Below are 19,053 nucleotides of genomic sequence, written 5' to 3'. Positions count from 1 at the left end.
GCAGAGCCAGGTTTGTACCTGTGTTAGTTTACAGTATTCAGTCTATCGAGTTATTACATACATAACAGCTAGTTTAGCAGAAAAGCTGCAGATACCTTGACAGTGTAAGTGATGCTTATGTGTTTCTGGGATTTCTGCAACAATGGACAAAGTGAGAGAACCTCTGTGGATATTCACCCTAAAGTCTCAGACTGAAAAAGATTAGTAATATTCAAGGACTAAAAGCAACTTGAACTAGTGGAATGAATGATGAGAATGAAATTGTTACAGTTGAAGACTTGATTTAATGTGTAACTGGATATCACAGTATACTGTGAAAAAACCTGACCAGAAACAACACACACATTTAAATGGTATGACATTTTTTTTAAATAGTTCAGATCAATTCACTGCAATTACTGTTGCGTTGGAGGCAACAGCAGAGAGTGGCCATTGAAAAATGTATTTCCCTCACCATCCAGGGCAGGAGGGAAGCCTTTAGCACTCTCATCCATTCAGGACTTTCTGAATTAACGTTTACTAGTAGCTTTTCAAGTAGAACAGAATTTCCATCAGTCCGTTAGCTGATGTAATCAACATATTTTTATTTTGGTTTATTTTCCATGCTGTCAAGCAATCAGCTGGAGCAATGACCACGAAACTCACCTCAGGCTGACAGGCGTGGTTGCCGAGCTGTGTGAATCCCATGGCCACGCAGGGAAATTTAAAAAGTGGAAAAAAAAAAAATCTCTGAAGTGCCTGTAAATTGCCTGGGGTCGCCCATTGCTGCCGATGGGGTCGGCCCCGTGATGACAGGCGCACCTGGGGGGGGGGGGGGGGTGGAAGGTGCGTGGGAGCCAATCTGACCCGTCACCAAACTCGCCCGCTACCACCCCGCAAATGCAACATTACGTAGCCAAATGTGGTGCCCATTTCATGCAGAGCAACATCCCATAAACAAATCAGATGCAAGACCAATTAATGTTTTTGGTTCAAGGAGAAATGTTGACAAGGAGCACTCCCTGTTCTTCTTCAAACAACGTCACAAGATCTTTAATGTCCACCAGAACAGGCAGATGAGGCTTTGGTCCAACATGTCAGCTAGAAGGAAGGCACTTTTAAGCAGTGTTGCATTGTCTGGAGCAGTGTTTGAACCCACAGCCTATGGCTCAGTGGAAGAGCGCCATAGCTGAACTAAACTGATGCTAAATATTTGAAATGATACACATATACCCATGTGACAACGTGTTATATTTCAGTTTATTTGATTCTATCCACTTCTAATACAACCATACAACAGGGGCCAAAGAAACCACACTACAAACAGTTAAAATCGTGGTAGACTCTTACATAACGGTCCGACCATTGGTTAACAACTCTAGCTGCTATCAGAAGATTCTGACAGCCAAGGCCTATCCTTCGCCTTTTTTCTTCCTACTTTCTCTTACCCAATCCCACCAGGTTGTCTTCATTTTCTATTGTAGTTCTTTTTGCAAATTCCATTTTTTGTCACACTTGCTTCAGATTGGAGTGAATTGGCAACAGCAAAAATTCAAATTGTTCTCTCCCGCCCGCAAAGTCATCAGAATCTCACCCGGCACCTTCATCCATTAATATTCCTTGCTGGAGTGGGCTAGGGAGCGAGTACAAGATCCTTTAACAAATCAGCATTGACATTTTTGCCTCCTTGAAAACAGCCACTTGGCAAATCACCCTCCATTGTATTGAACACATTACTTTTTGTAAAAGCAAGCAGAAAAGGAGAATCTCAAGCTATGCGTACTTGGAACAATGAATAGAAGCAGAGGTCACCCCATCGGAAAAGATGGAATAGTTACATTAAGGCAAATATTCAGCCCATATGGGCCTTTTAAAAAATAATAAAAACAGTACCATAGTGAAACCGATCATGAACAGAGAATTTCACATTCCCATTACATCACGCTCTTCCATTAACTTGGAAATATTCAGCCTATACCCGTCCGTCGTCAAGCACTTGGAAGTCATTGTGATAAATGTACTAGCCTAAGGGATTCTCATCATTACTGCCACAGGTTGGTTTTGAACATTAGTGCACGTCAATTTTTAATATTCTATTGGATTGTTGATGTGGTAGCCATGGTTACACAGCATTTGCAAATCCAACTCGGTTATTCTCTCGGTCAAACTCGGTATAGTACTGCCCAATAAAGACATCTCCAAGAATCCACAGGGGGCCAGCGGGAGGTGGAATGTCAAGGGCCATGAATCCACTCAGACAGATGGTCGTGCCAGCCTGCTTTTCCTGAAAGGTCAGTGAACAAGAGTATTAAATCACATTTTACAGCCGATCCTAAGCCAAAACATCCAACAATTAAGCAATTAAGTATCCGCATCATCATCATCATCATCATAGGCAGTCCCTCGAAACGAGGATGACTTGCTTCCACGCCAAAAAGGGAGGAGTCCACAGGTGTTTCAAATGAAGGACATAATATTCCTTAAGGTCCCGAACTACATCCTCAAGGGTGGAAGATGCCTGTGCGTGGATTTTTTTAAACTTGCGGTGGCTGTTGCACACCAGCCACCACACGGGCTTGACAGAGCTCGGTCTTGGGTAACCCTTGCCGCTGGACCAAGGCGACTGGAGACCTGCTCTGCTGCACGGACCTAGTGCGCACACACATCGCAGTCTGGGCTGGCCCCGGGCACTCGCCTCTTCTGGGCCCCGAACTCACGCCTCTCCTGGGCCCCGATCACGTCCCTCTACAATCTCTCGCCGCTCCTTCGCCCAACCTCGCCGCTCCTGCTGTACCTGCCCGAGTCCACTCCCTCCACCACCAGCATACCGTGTCTGCAGTGTGCACTCTCTGTCGGATGCAGCAAGTCTCCAAGGCTTCTTCGGCAGCACCCGCCAAACAGGAAACTTCTACCACCCAGAAGGACAAGGGCAGCAGGGGCATAGAACCACCACCTCCAAGTTCCACTCTAACTCGCACACCATTCGGACTTGAACACGTATTTGCTGTTCCTTCATCGTTGCTGGGTCAAAATGCTGTAACTTCCTACCCAACAGCACACAGACTGCAGTGGGTCAAGAAGCCCCACCCCCCCATACCTTTTCAAGGGGATCTAGGGACAGGCAATAAATGCTGATTTGCCAGCGATGCTCATATCCCAAGAATAATAATTAAAAATATAAAAATATTAGCACAGCCATTGAGACACCTGCTTCAAAACTGCACATCTCTGGCTGACAGCTACGCAGATAGATGTGCCAGAGTTATGGACAATAGGACATTTGCCTTACGCTGCATTACCAGGTGCAGCACCTTATATGATGGTAGATACTGTATCTTTCAAAAAAGAAGAAAAAAAAGATACTAAGGAACAAGCACATCTCCGGAGAGGCCAGTTGATGGAGATAGTATTCCAGCTCAGGCAGTCCCAACATATTGAAGGGATGGGGATGGAGATAAGGATCGTCATCTTGAAATCATTTCATAAACATCACATCCTGGGGGGAGCGGGGGTTGGAGATGGAAAGGGGTGGCGGGAAGCCATGCTGGTCCATCCCAACTCGAGCTGGTTGTAGAGGCTTAGAAGCTGGACTGGTTCTTCAAGTGACAGCAAGAGCCAAGTAACATATCTGCCTATTCCCTTCTGAATTAGTGTCAGCAATCATAAATTTCAAAACAAGTACCCACCTTAAGGATATACTGCTCTCCAGTCAGAGTAAAGGTCTTCCCTCCCAGGATAAAGTTGATGGGAGGCAGTGAGGTGACTTTGTTGCAATCCACTTTGTACTGTAGACAAGAAAATATCCAAGTCATGTTCTAATTGGTTTCATTACAATTTATCACTTTTACTTGACAGAACTGTGTGTTCTGTGAGATACTGGATAAATATGACAATCCACAAGGCATCCCAGACTATTAAAAAACAGATTTTTCCTTCCATCCCTTCAGGTACCATGCCCATGTGACTGTCCTGCACATGAGCCAAGTGTGTATCAAAAAGCTATTCAAATCATGGACGGCATAATAACAGAGCCTGGTCTCATTATCACCCAACATCTCCACACAAATTTTCACCAAATCTCGTGACCAAGACTCCAGGCTGATCTTTTCCCCGCCTCCCTCATCCAATGCACTATAGCCAATTGTAGCATCTAACTGCTGCCGACACTGAACTTGGGGTGGGGGAAGAGGCTGCAATTGCAGAAAGAAATGATGTAGATTCTCACCTCTCCTTGAATAAGTGCTACAGCTCCAATGTACTTCTGCAGGGCTTCAATTTCTATAGCAGGTCCAGTGATCAAAGAGGTTCCCGTGTCCACAATAGCTGAACAACCTCCTTTACACAGAGTCAACGTGTCACCTATAGAAATTCTAGGTCAAAAAGAAAGACAACATAGTAAGTGAAGAGGGGAGACCCAGCATACGAGTGTCTGACAGAAATGCAACGTTAAAATCGTTATGTCTGAGGCAGAATCCATGTAGAACATCAAGATTTCTTGTTAAGGACCCAAATCAAACACATTAGGCCGTATTAATACAACTTGCACTTATATTTCACATACAGGTGCAGCGTCCTGAATCCGGACCCCTCTGAACCGAGGCCATTCCGGATTCCACGTTTTCTGGACTTTGGATCGTCTTTCTGACGTCATGAATCCGGAAACACCAGAACCCAGGTTCGGGTATTTCCAGATTTTGGAACGTCAGAAGGGGGGCGTTGGGGGGAGGGGGCATGGGCCACTGTGGAGGTGTTCGGGTGGGCCCTGCCACCAAGCTGTTCGGGTGGACCCCGCCGAGCTGGAGGTGTTCGAGCGGGCCCTGCCACCTGGGAGGTGTTTGGGCCGGCGGGCCCCGTCACAGAGGAGATGTTGGGGTGGGCCGGTGAGGAGGCCCCGAGGTAAGGGCAGCAGCGAGGTGAGGCCCCGAGGTCGGGTAGTGGCAGGGCCCCCAAGGGCGGCAGGTCCGGATTCCGGAACATTTTACTGATTCCGGATGACCCTGCCACCGATCGGTCCGGAGCCCGGATTCCGGAACTCTGAATTTTGGACACTGCACCTGTATATACATCTCCTTGGAGCAGAGAAGGTTGAGAGGGGACATTTGACAGAGGTGTTTAGACAGTAGATAGAGAGAAACTGTTCCCATTGGCAGAATTTGAGAGAACCAGAGATCACAGATTTAAGGTGATTGGCAGAACTAAAGGCAGCACGAGAAAAACTTTTTTACGCAGCGAGTGGTTAAGATCTAGAATGCGCTGAAAGGGTGGTGGAGGCAGATTCAATCGTGGCTTTCAAGAAGGGAATTGGATAATTACCTGAAGAAAAAAAAATTGCTGGGCTACGGTGAAAGGGCGGGCAGGGAGTGGGACTAGCTGAAGTGCTCTCGCAGAGAGCTGGCATGGGATCGATGGGCCGAATGGCCACCTACTGGAGCTGTAACCATTCTATGATTCCTTTCATGCGGTGGAAAAAAAATTAAAGGTGCTTCAGAGACCAAAATCCCCTCAAAAAATCGGAGCGTACTAAAATATGAGTGTTATATTTAAATGAAGGCACACAAGATCAGGCATTTCAGGAAGAGATTGTGAAGTTTAAATAAATCACTTATCACGTAAAAGGAACGGTGCAGGGATTTAAAATAAATGTCGAGGTTAGTGACGAGCTTCAATTTCTTCATTCGAAACGGTGTGAGATACACAGTGCACCGGTGAAATTAAAGGCCTGGAAACCCCGGCCATCCCGTGTCCGTACGAAGTTTCTACGGACCCGGGAAGGCATCAGAAAAGCCGGTTTTCAGCGCACAATGTGCATGCGCCAAAAACCGGCTTTTCCGAGCTGTCAAACTGGAGCTTGACAGATGATCCGCATCTCGGGAGCGAGGACACTTGTACGGGCAAGATTGCGGGATTTACCCATACCTTGCCCAGCAAATGTCCTCAAAACTCTTGCGCCTGAAAAAGCAGGGGCATAGCCTACTGTTACAGGCGCAAGTGTTTAAAAACACACAAACATATTAAAATTAAATTAAACACATTTTATTGTTTCAAAACTCTGCCCACTAAGGTAAGTTTATTTTTAACCCGAATTACAAAACTTTTTTTTAAAAATCGGAAATATATTGTTTTTTTTCTAAGGCATTTATTAACTTTAATTTCAATTAATTTTAATTATGTGGATACGGAGTTCCCATTGCTATTAAAGGAAAACTGTGGAATACAGAGGGGTACCGCAAGGTTGAGTGCTGGGGCCCCAGCTATTTACAATATACATCAATGATTTAGATGAAGGAATCAAGTGTAATATCTCCAAGTTTGCAGATGACACTAAGCTGGGTGGCAGTGCGAGCTGCGATGAGGATGCTAAGAGGCTGAAGGGGAACTTGGACATGTTAGATGAATGGGCAAATGCAGCATAAATGTAGATAAATGTGAGGTTATCTACTTTGATGGCAAAAACAGGAAGGCAGAATATTATCTGAATGGTGACAGATTAGGAAATGTGGAGGTGCAGCGAGACCTGGGTGTCATGGTACATCAGTCATTGAAAGTTGGCATGCAGGTACTGCAGGTTGTGAAGGCAGCAAATGGCATGTTGGCCTTCATAGCGAGAGGATTTGAGTATAGGAGCAGGGAGGTCTTACTGCAGTTGTACAGGGCCTTGGTGAGGCCAAACTTTGAATAGTGTGTTGAGTTTTGGTCTCCTAATCTAAGGAAGGACATTCTTGCTATTGAGGGAGTGCAGCAAAGGTTCACCAGACTGATTCCCGGGATGGCAGGATTGACATATGAAGAAAGACTGGATCGACTAGGCTTATATTCACTGGAATTTAGAAGAATGAGAAGGGATCTCATAGAAACATATAAAATTCTGATGGGATTGAACAGGTTAGATGCAGGAAGAATGTTCCCAATGTTGGGGAAGTCCAGAACCAGAGGTCACAGTCTAAGGATAAGGGGTAAAGCCATTTAGGACTGAGATGAGGAGAAACTTCTTCACTCAGAGAATTGTGAACCTGTGGAATTCTCTACCACAGAAAGTTGTTGAGGCCAGTTCGTTAGATATATTCAAAAGGGAGTTAGATGTGGCCCTTACGGCTAAAGGGATCAAGGGGTATGGAGAGAAAGCAGGAATGGGGTATTGAAGTTGCATGATCAGCTATGATCATATTGAATGGTGGTGCAGGCTCGAAGGGCCGAATGGCCTACTCCTGCGCCTATTTTCTATGTTTCTCTTTACCTGATTGGCTGAGCAGTCACATGTGACTGCATCTTCTGCATGGGACGGGAGCGCGCTTTGCAACGCGGGAAGAGAAGGCCTCCCCACTGGAATCCCACGCTCCTCCCGGACCACCAGGTACTTTCGTAGAAATGTTTCACGTTGGAGGCAATTGCCTGTGGTAAGCCTCCGTCCGGAATTTCAGCTCCAACAGATTTTACTGCAGTTCAAAGCATGTGACACAACCGTGAAATTATTCAATTAGGGAACTCTATAATCTGACAGACACCCACCCAGGTTTTGGAGGAATGTGGGGGCATGTGACAGGGAACACTTATCCAAAGTGATCATGAGATTAGGTCCGATTTGCTCCAACATAGATGTGACAAACCAAGTCCTACTTTCTGTGATTTACATTTCGATGGTTCTAAAAACATTTGACCACTCCATAAAATATCATCTGCAACATTATATTGGACACAGGTAGATTGCCTCAAAAGAGAGATGATGTTGAATAGCCTTAAGTGCAAAGTTATCTCTTGACCTTTTGCTGCATTACTGACTTGTAACACACTCTAGTCCATACCTCATGTCACACACACTGCACAGCAGAGCTACAGATGCTAATTTTATTACAGAACAGTGTTCGTCCCGAACACGTGAATGAACTTACTTATCCATTTGGATCTGCCAGTACGCTTGGCGGGTCACATTCAAGTAGTAGAATTCTCCAGTGTAGTACTTGGGATCAGTACCACCTAATAGAAGCTCACCTCCAGGCTGTGTGTCTGGATTCCTAGAAATGAAACAAAAAAACAACAACATCTCCATCATCTCCTACTCAAACTGAAGAACAATGCTACTACATACAGATGGCAGACAGAAACTATCCGGAGCAGTCCACAGTTTTCTATACTTCTGATATGGTCACTTTGGGGGAGAAATTCGGTCGTGCCTCACTTGGGGCGATAACTCAGGCCGAGCGGTAATTTTAGCGCCTTGAAAAAGTTTGCGCCCTCCGCCCAGAAACTCATCAGAATCGGTCGAAGAGCTGACGGCTAAATCAGCCGTTGCACACCAGAGCTTGGGGGGGTGGGAGGACACTAGCGAAAATGCCAGCGCTAAATTTAACCAAATCATTGCGACTGCACCGAACTTCGATTCAGATTCTAGGAAAAGTACTGCGCTGTGTGTAAACGTTGCACTGATTGTGACCTCCCAGGGAAGTGCTCCCTCATCCCTTTCAGTAGCCGCCAGTTAACGACTCTCCAAGCCTGGACCGACTATTTTCCAGATGTTGGTCTTGGTGGACGCACTGAATTTACCGACCGGGGCGCAAACTTGCGCGTTGCACCGGGAAAACGTCAGGATCGGAGCGATCGTCAACAGCCAGGCGCTAATGGTTTGCACCCTGGTGAGCCTCTAATGAATTTTTGGTCGAGGCGCTAAAAGTTGCACTCCTGGTCGGTAACCTCTTGCGTTTCCATTAATGCCCCCTCTGGCCGCTAACTGAGGCGTTAGACAACCGAAAATCCAGTCCTATGTGTCCTAAAAATATTTGGAATGGAATTGGCTTCTACATCTTACCTGTTCAAGTAGAAAGAGAACACGTTCTTTTGTACCAGTTTCTGTTTCATGATATTGTCGAACACTGGGACAACACCGTCAACCGAGATAAGCGAGTAGGCCATGCCAAGAATTCCATCAAATTTAGCAGCAATGAAAGCGACACCAGGCTGTTTGATGGCCTCACCAAACAACTGATTCTGAATTTTGATATCACCGATCTGCGGAACAGAGCAGAGGCAGTTCTCATTTAAATAAAATCATAAAAACTGCTTGCCATAGTCCCCAACATTAATTTACTGGAACACCAGTTTCTCCATCCCTCTTCATGAGCAGGAGCCACTGGATGCATCGGCATCCAGGAGAATCCCACGAGACTTCAGTTATCCTCAAACAAAGACAGGTAAAGTTGCTTTTCTCTAACTCTCACGTCCTACATGACTGAAGATAACCACACAGTTTGAATATTTGCCCATAAAACAGACGAGGCTGGGAAAAAAATCAGATTAGTTGAAACAAAGAAAAGGTGCTGCCAATACTCTCAATTTTGGACGAATAGTATAAACACATATTCCATGAGGGGGTGGGGGGGGGGGGGGGAAAGAGAGAAAGGACGACAGGGAACACACAGGAGCCCGGATTTTGTGAACAGATGGAAGCCCGACCATAAAGAGGGTGAGGCGGGATTTGCATCCACTTGACGCCGTGTAGAGCCCATCATCCTTTCCAGGGTTAACTTTCCAATCATTTGGACAAACTCCAGGCATCATAAATCCACTTAACTGACAGCTCGCCCATTGGGGAAGTGGGAAAGAGGCAAGAGCAGCCGGGTGCAATAGAAGCTGGTGGCCACAGTAAGGAGTGCCCAGTCAGGTAATGTAGAATCACATGACCTGAACATGGCAGGGAAGGCAGCAACAACCCGTCACACTGTCCAATGATGCAGGGACCAGGCATGTCATCATAGGGCAGTCCCTCGGAATCGAGGAAGACTTGCTCCCACTCTTTAAAATGAGTCCTTAGGTGGCTGAACAGTCCAGTATGAGAGCCACAGTCCCTGTCACACAGGTGAGATGCCCGTGCGCGAGTTCTTTTAACGTGGGGTGGCCACTGCACACCGGCTACCATACGGGCATAGCCGAGCAAGGTCTTGGTCCAGTGGCAAGGGGGTCCAAGACGATTGGAGACCAGGCACTGCTACATGAGCTGAATTGCCTACAGCGAGATGTTGGCCGTAAGCTCGGCGCTGAGTAGCGCCTTTGATGGTCCACGACATAGAATGACTTAGCCCTCACACTGCGCTAAAGTGCTTTAATTGCTTACCATCAGTTCCCATGAAGCAGCAGTGCCCTTGGCACCCCAATCTTCACAAGGAAACATCCCTTCACTCTAGCTTTACAAGCATGTCACCCCAAAATTCCTCACATGGGAGGCAGTTCCTTCAACATTCCCATTACAAGCTGCATTCCGACACCTAGGTTTTATTGCGGGTCAGGACAATGGGGAGGTAATGCCTAATTTTTTTTCAAAACACACATTTTAGGAATGGGCAATAAATTCTGGCTTTGCCAGCAAAGCCCACATCCCATGAATGATTTAAAATGATGTCCTCTGATATTGCTCAGGGCAAGCAACAGGTAATAGAATCATAGAATAGTACAGTACAGGAAGCTATTCGTCCCATCATGTCTGCCTCGGCTCTTTCAAAGACCAATCCAATTAGCCCCACTATTGACATGAGCATCGTACCACGCAATGCACTATTCTGCTGGGAAGGGTCAGTTGTAGTGACTACCCAACCGCTATAAGGCTACCATGACCACACTTGATCAGCTCCGCTGGGCAGGCCACATTGTTCGCATGCCAGACACGAGGCTCCCAAAGCAAGCGCTCTACTCGGAACTCCTTCATGGCAAACGAGCCAAAGGTGGGCAGAGGAAACGTTACAGGGACACACTCAAAGCCTCGCTGATAAAGTGCAACATCCCCACTGACACCTGGGAGTCCCTGGCCAAAGACCGCCCTAAGTAGAGGAAGTGCATCCGGGAGGGCGCTGAGCGCCTCGAGTCTCATCGCCGAGAGCATGCAGAAATCAAGCGCAGGCAGCGGAAAGAGCGTGCGGCAAACCTGTCCCACCCTCCCTTACCCTCAACGCCTATCTGTCCCACCTGTGACAGGGACTGTGGCTCTCGTATTGGACTGTTCAGCCACCTCAGGACTCATTTTAAGAGTGGAAGCAAGTCGTCCTCAATTCCGAGGGACTACCTATGATGATGACCGTGTCTAATTAGTGTAATATCCCGAGCTTGGGGACAGAGAGGTCTGACGTCAACTGAAGATTATAGGACCGAGTTCTCCACTAGTGTCTTCACCCACTCTTTTTAAATGGAGCTTCGGGGTGGGGGAATTACCGGTTGGCAAGGGTAGAAGCAAAAAAGCAAAGCCCAGGCTACTTTCTATTTCTGGAGACGATTCTCTAAATTGGGAATGATCACATCTCAAACACTTTAGCGGCAGAAATGTGGGACAGAGAGAGACAGCTGAAGTCAGCTTGCATGTCTGACAGAATTTTTGAATTAGAAACTCTTTCTCTCAACATTCCTTCCATCCGTAGAAGAGAGCACTTTGCACAAATTACAATACTTTACAGAGCCTTGTCCAAAAGGACCAGCAAGTTAAAATTATTGGCCATTATGATATTTCAACCCTCCATTCTCCCTGGCAAGATAAAGGTCAGTACATACTGTGGTAGTGTCCTGGCTGAGGTATCCCGATAGGCTGCCAGAACCATACTGAATAGCAAATTCGGTCCCATTCTTCACGTACGTGCTGGACTTGGCAGAATTATACTTGTGATGCAACACTGAATATAAAAAAAAAGAGGGAGCATGGTGAAATTTGATAAGATTTCCTGTGAAAACAAGGCACATTTTAACTATCACACTACAGTTGCTGCTAGTGAAAAGAATGCCAACAACTGTTGATCACGACTTTCTTCCTATATTTGGATTGATTTCCACACTCCAGAGCAACACTCTCTCTTTAGTTATGCCAAAAATCAAATATTCATCACGCCTCCTTCCCTCTTAACTCCAGACCTCAAAACAGTAAGCACATGTATCCCTTCTTCAAACAACCTACAGGCTTTTCAACACGAACCTTGCATCACCCAGTCACAGTTTCTGAAATTAATTTGCCTTCTCTTACTCTACAATTCTGGTGCTGTGCTGAATTATGGGCAGGATTTCAGCTTACAATTTTTAAAAAACTCACAAATGCTGGTGTGGAAGCAAGTCATCCTCGATACGAGGAGCTGCCTAAGAAGAAGATTGGTGTGTGTGTGTCCCTCTCTCCATCTGTGTTCGTCTTGTTACGTGTGTAAACCTGTAAATACCATGTCTAACCACCAGAGGGCTTATTCCCTGGAGTCCCAAGCGATCCCACAAGCCCTTGGGAGAACCTGTATATAAGGAGGCCTCACAGGCTGGAGAGGCACTCTGAGATCTGCAATAAAGGACTATGGTCACACCTTACTTTGAGCTTGCAGTATCTACTCTGACTCTATTCAAGACATAACACCTCTCTCTCTCTCTCTCTAACTTACAGCAAGCAATGTCTCTCAGAGAACAATGAATGGAAGGAACCCAGAGGTTGGAGGAACCGGTGTCAAACACCACTGTGAAGGTCTGTGGCGGAGTGCCGATACCAATCTCCCCATAGTACTGGGCCTGGAAAAAAGCAAATTAAATAGATTAAAAACTCATACAGCAATCATAAAAAAACAATTGTTGCCCCATATCTATTTAAAAATTGAATTATACTAAAAAATTTAAAAGTGACCCAGTTTTTTATAGCCCTCTTCAGCTTATGGTGCCAAATGCCAAAAGACTTCCATTTATATAGCACCTCTCACTACATCCCAAAGTGCTTTATTCCATAGACTCTGGATCAGTTCCTATGGAGTGGAGGGTAGCCAATGTAACCCCACGTTTTAAAAAAGGAGGGAGAGAAAACAGGGAATTATAGACCGGTCAGCCCGACATCGGTTGTGGGTAAAATGATGGAATCAATTATTAAGTATGTCATAGCAGCGCATTTGGAAAGAGGTGACATGATAGGTCCAAGTCAGCATGAATTTGTGAAAGGAAAATCATGCTCGACAAATCTTCTGGAATTTTTTGAGGATGTTTCCAGTAGAGTGGACAAGGGAGAACAAGTTGATGTGGTGTATTTGGACTTTCAGAAGGCTTTCAACAAGGTCCCACACAAGAGATTAATGTGCAAAGTTAAAGCACATGGGATTGGGGGTAGTGTGCTGACGTGGATTGAGAACTGGTTGGCAGACAGGAAGCAAAGAGTAGGAGTAAATGGGTACTTTTCAGAATGGCAGGCAGTGACTAGTGGGGTACCGCAAGGTTCTGTGCTGGGGCCCCAGCTGTTTACACTGTACATTAATGATTTAGACGAGGGGGATTAAATGTAGTATCTCCAAATTTGCAGGTGACACTAAGTTGGGTGGCAGTGTGAGCTGCGAGGAGGATGCTGTGAGGCTGCAGAGCGACTTGGATAGGTTAGGTGAGTGGGCAAATGCATGGCAGATGAAGTATAATGTGGATAAATGTGAGGTTATCCACTTTGGTTGTAAAAACAGAGAGACAGACTATTATCTGAATGGTGACAGATTAGGAAAAGGGGAGGTGCAACGAGACCTGGGTGTCATGGTACATCAGTCATTGAAGGTTGGCATGCAGGTACAGCAGGTGGTTCAGAAAGTAAATGGGATGTTGGCCTTCACAGCAAGGGGATTTGTGTACAGGGGCAGAGAGGTGTTACTACAGTTGTACAGGCCTTGGTGAGGCCACACCTGGAGTATTGTGTACAGTTTTAATCTCCTAACTTGAAGGACATTCTTGCTATTGAGGGAGTACAGTGAATGTTCACCAGACTGATTCCCGGGATGGCGGGACTGACAATTCAAGAAAGACTGGATCAACTGGGCTTGTATTCACTGGAGTTCAGAAGAATGAGAGGGGATCTCATAGAAACATTTAAAATTCTGACGGGTTTAGACAGGTTAGATGCAGGAAAAATGTTCCCAATGTTGGGGAAGTCCAGAACCAGGGGTCACAGTCGAAGGATAAGGGGTAAGCCATTTAGGACCCGAGATGAGGAGAAACTTCTTCACCCAGAGCGTGGTGAACCTGTGGAATTCTCTACCACAGAAAGTTGTTGAGGCCAATTCACTAAATATATTCAAAAAGGAGTTAGATGTAGTCCTTACTACTAGGGGGATCAAGGGGTATGGCGAGAAAGCAGGAATGGGGTACTGAAGTTGCATGTTCAGCCATGAACTCATTGAATGGCGGTGCAGGCTCGAAGGGCCGAATGACCTACTCCTGCACCTATTTTCTATGTTTCTATGTTTACAGCGAATGAAGCACTGTTGAAGTGTAGTCGTTGTTGTAATGTAGGAAATCATCATAGGCAGTCCCTCGTATTGAGGATGATTTGCTTCCACGCCAAAAAAGGATGAGTTCACAAGTGTTTCAATGAAGGACCTAATATTCCAGGTCCCGAACTACATCCTGAAGGGTGGAAGATGCCTGTGCGTGGATTTTTTTAACGTGGGGTGACCGTTGCACACCAGCCACCACACGGGCTTGACAGAGCTAGGTTTTGGTCCAGTGGCAAGGGTTAACCAGGACGACTGGAGACCAGCTCTGCTGCACGGACCTAGTGCGCATACATATCGCAGTGTGGGCTATATTAATGACATAGATGAATGGAGCGAGTGCAATGTATCCTGGTTTGCTGACATTACAAAGCAAGGTGGGACAGTAAGCTGTGAGGAGAGCGTACGTGGCCCGCAAAGGGATATAGACAGGTTAAGTGAGTGGGCAATAGATGGTAAATGGAGTATAATGTGGGGAAATGTGAGGTTATTCACTTTGGTAGGAAAAATAGAAAAACGGAGTATTTTTTACATGGCGAGAAACATTAAATGCAGGCAAACAGATGCCAGCCGTCCACTAGTAATTTGTCCACTTGCCCAAGTGATCATTTTTGACACAGCCAGGTCACCCCAGAGGGTGTTTTACATCACTGCCTCTCTGTGCCATTTATTCCCTTCTGTGCTCCTCTTCCACCCAATCCCTCCCTCCCGCCCTCCCAGTCCCGTCACTCCACAACTACCACGGCCAATTGTAGCACCTTTCCTATCACCGCAGCACGGATCACAGATTGAACCTGGGATCCAGTTCCACACTGGGCAGTACGCTGGTTAACCGAGCCAACAGTGTGGCTGTATTATTCACGGTTAACGGTTCCTCGATATTTTGCGGATGGAGAATGCGGCCTTTGGCTGACCTCAGTTTTCACCATCTCTTCCAACTGAAGCCTACTTTTGCTGCACAAGTGGCTTTCCTTTAGTTATACAATGAAACTTGCAGTTATACCACACACAGTACTGCACAGCAGTGGAGTTAAAAACAGTAAGGCCACTTCCCAGTTATAAAAATGTAATACCCACCAGGATGAAGATAAATGGTGTGATACCAAACAGGTCCCGATTTAATCTTCAGTCTGCGAGGAGATAACTATGTCACAGGTCCTGATTTAATCTTTAATGGGACCTGGGGGTACTTGTGCATGAAACACAAAAGGATAGTATGCAGGTACAGCAAGTGATCAGGAAGGCCAATGGAATCTTGGCCTTTATTGCAAAGGGGATGGAGTATAAAAGCAGGGAAGTCTTGCTACAGCTATACAAGGTTTTGGTGAGGCCACACCTGGAATACTGTGTGAAGTTTTGGTTTCCATATTTACGAAAAGATATACTTGCTTTGGAGGCAGTTCAGAGAAGGTTCACTAGGTTGATTCCACAGATGAGGGGGTTGACTTATGAGGAAAGGTTGAGGAGGTTGGGCGTCTACTCATTGGAATTCAGAAGAATGAGAAGTGGTCTTATCGAAACGTATAAGATTATGAGGGGAGCTTGACAAGGTGGATGCAGAGAGGATGTTTCCACTGATAGGGGAGACTAGAACTAGAGGGTACGATCTTGGAATAAGGGGCCGCCCATTAAAAACTGAGATGGGGAGGAATTTCTTCTCGGAGGGCTGTAAATCTGTAGAATTTGCTGCCTCAGAGAGCTGTGGAAGCCGAGACATTGAATAAATTTAAGACAGAAATAGACAGCAGCTTAACCGATAAGGGATTAAGGGGTTATGGGGGGCGGGCAGGTAACTGGACCCGAGTCTATGATCAGATCAGCCATGATCGTATTAAATAGTGGAGCAGGCTCGAGGGGCCGTATAATGGCCCATATGGCCTACTTCTGCTCCCATTTCTTATGTTCTTAATCTTCAGTCCGCTAACTATCTCAGCTGGATTGCTACAATTGGACACGGCAGCCCTAGCGGAAAGAAATGATTGGACAGGTCTTCTACTCTTGCTAGCTAGTGACACCAAGTGTTCATGTCGACATTGAATTAGGGCAGCACTGGGCTTGACAAAACAGTCACCCTGTCGATATGGTGCACACAAGCAAGAGGACAGCTTGTTAAACTGTATCCCAGAACAGGCAGTAAGTATGTTCACAATGGCGGCAGCGGGGCAATGAAAGCTGGGAAGCAGCAGATTCAGCAAGCCATAATGGAATGCGCTCGACTCGGAACCCCTTCACGGCAAATGAGCCAAAAGGTGGGCAGAGGAAACATTATAAGGGCACCCTCAAAGTCTCCCTGATAAAGTGCGACATCCCCACCGACACCTGGGAGTCCCTGGCCAAAGACTGCCCTAAGTGGAGGAAGTGCATCCGGGAGGGGGCTGAGCACCTCGAGTCTCATCGCTGAGAGCATGCAGAAATCAAGCGCAGGCAGCGGAAAGAGCGTGCGGCAAACCTGTCCCACCCACCCCTTCCCTCAACGACTATCTGTCCCACATGTGACAGGGACTCTGGTTCTCGTATTGAACTGTTCAGCCACCTAAGGACTCATTTTAAAGAGTGGAAGCAAGTCTTCCTCGATTCCGAGGGACTGCCTATGATGATGAATGGAATGCAGTGCATGCACCAATGCAGAAAAAGTGATGCAAGGAAGATTAGAGTACAATTATGTTTGTAAAAGAATTAGCAGAATATCTAATAAGCCAATATGATCAATTAGGCTGTGCAAGTCCCACTCAGGTAACTGCTATTTCCCCCCCCCCCCCCCCCGAAGTGCAGTCACTTGCTTTATAGGCTCAGGTCCTCGAGTAAGGTTCCCACACCACTGAGCAATGCTAACACTAACGGAGTTGAACAATGGTGTTCTGTAGAGATCAGTATCTTTTCCAGCCCAGGATACCTGCACATTACAGTAACCACCAGCCCACGAGGGACCACTGGCTTCATTATCCAAGAGACGCTTCCAGCCTGGATGCCAGATTTGGAAGATGTCCAGCAGACTGGTTTTCAGACAAGCACAAGGAATATTCTGTTTTCAAAGGCAACATCTGAGGGAATACGAGATTAAAAGCACATTTTGCTGCCCTCTAAAGTTATCCCTTAAACAGGCAATGAGACATGAAGCTACATTCAGTGAGACCAAAGACAAAGTGGGTCTCAAACAGAAGTGCATTGATTTACAGATTGTACCGAGCAGATTCCCCATTGGATTTTGTACAGCTCTGCAAAAAGAGGAATCTCAGCAGTAAATTATAACAACACTAATAATGCTGCAAGCATTAGTGCCGTCTGCGTTTTAAAGGAGATGTTTTCCTTCTCACTGTGCGCTACTCAATGGGGATTTGTAATTGTACAAGACTTATGCAAATTTTGACATTTAGCTACTGAAAAAAAGCTGTGCCCATCAATTCTCCAGGAAGAGCAGATATCGGAGTCACTAAATAGGGCAGGAATTGCTTCAACCACTCTATCCCTTGCCAGCACTACGTGTAATCAAAATATACAATGGCTTTGTAAAATATATATTTGAATGTTCAATTAAAAATTGAAGGAATCTAGCTACAAATAAATACATTTCTTTGCCTTTCAAAAAGGTGTTTTATTAGGAATCATATTCATGTTGCAGTGTCTCACTCACCCCATGCTGTGCCACTGACTGCCGGCAAGTGAACAATCCTACCTCTATCACTGACAGCAACAACTGCCCATTTTCTGGGTCTCCAGATTGGCCTTTGGAACGTTAACCTTCTCCTGTCAGTCTGTTATACATGCACAATTGGTCTAGTAGCCATTGTGCTCATGTTCCCCTCCTAGTGTGACACTCCTCAAACTACCCTCCCTCAATACCTCGACCCAAGAACTACCAGCCCATCTCCAACCTCCCCTTCCTCTTCAAAGTCCTTGAATGGATTATCAATTTCCAAATCCACACTCATCTCTCCTGCAACTCCTTGTTTAAATCCCCCCAATCAGCTCTGTGCCTCGCACACAGCCTGAAATGTCCCTAACCCAGAGTTAGGAATTAGATTCTGCGACTGCAATCATGGCGCATTAGCCCATCTTCCCCCCCCCTTTGGATGATGTCTCTGTGACACACCTCGAGATGTCGATGTTAAAGATGATATACCCACATTGATGCATGGGAGCAGCTCAATGCCAAATTGCATCCTAATGTAAAGTCCAAAGGCCTCTCCCCAGAACTAGTCTCCAGGGACTAACGGCAAAGCAGCACAAGTGCAGGAGAGCAGTGAATTCAGCATCTCTCCCTAGACCTGCAAAAGAAAGGACAAAGAAGAACTCCATCTCTAATTCTCAGCACTCATCATCATAGGCGGTCCCTCGAATGAGAGTTCACCGATGTTTCAATGAAGGACCTGATGTTCCAGTCCTGAACTCCAATTGAAGGATGGAAGATGCCCGTGCGTGTGGTGACCATAGCACACCAGCCACCACATGGGTTTGACAGAGCTAGTCCAGTGGCAAGGGTTGATCCAGGATGACTGGAGCCCAGCTCTGCTGCATGGACCTAGTGCATACACATAGCGCAGTGTGGGCTGGCTCGTGTTGTCCCTGGGCCCTCGGCTCTTCTGGGCCCCGTACCCTCATTCGCTGCACCTCCGCCACGATTTCTCTCCGCTCCTCCACTACAAAAACACTCGCCGCAGCTCTACCATGATCTCCCGCCGCACCTCCGCACCAAACATTCGCCGAACCTCCGTCATGATCACCCACCACATCTCAGCCACGATCCCTCATCACTCCTCCGCCCCGATCACTCGTCAGAAGTCCGCCACGACCTTCCATGCTCCTCTGCTTTACCAGGGCTAACATCCACAGAGAGCAGCTCCTA

General features: G+C 46.3%; 1 protein-coding gene across 1 annotated transcript in view; it reads right to left on the bottom strand.

Moving 5' to 3' along the window:
- Positions 1–1,220: 1,220 nt before the first annotated feature.
- The window catches only part of LOC139280241 (cathepsin D-like), a 37,680-nt gene continuing 19,847 nt past the window's right edge, over positions 1,221–19,053 (bottom strand). Inside the window, exons 3-9 of the mRNA XM_070899870.1 lie at positions 12,363–12,486; positions 11,503–11,621; positions 8,780–8,979; positions 7,866–7,988; positions 4,205–4,349; positions 3,666–3,764; positions 1,221–2,263 (exon numbers count right to left, since the gene is read on the bottom strand). Coding sequence (XP_070755971.1) covers positions 2,102–2,263; positions 3,666–3,764; positions 4,205–4,349; positions 7,866–7,988; positions 8,780–8,979; positions 11,503–11,621; positions 12,363–12,486 — 972 coding nt within the window. The 3' untranslated portion in view covers positions 1,221–2,101. The remainder of the gene's footprint in view (positions 2,264–3,665; positions 3,765–4,204; positions 4,350–7,865; positions 7,989–8,779; positions 8,980–11,502; positions 11,622–12,362; positions 12,487–19,053) is intronic.

This window comes from Pristiophorus japonicus, chromosome 14, assembly GCF_044704955.1.
Source record: "Pristiophorus japonicus isolate sPriJap1 chromosome 14, sPriJap1.hap1, whole genome shotgun sequence".
Taxonomy (NCBI): domain Eukaryota; kingdom Metazoa; phylum Chordata; class Chondrichthyes; family Pristiophoridae; genus Pristiophorus; species Pristiophorus japonicus.
The sequence above is the reverse complement of the archived record's forward strand: the minus strand, read 5'-3'. Positions and strand labels throughout refer to the sequence as shown.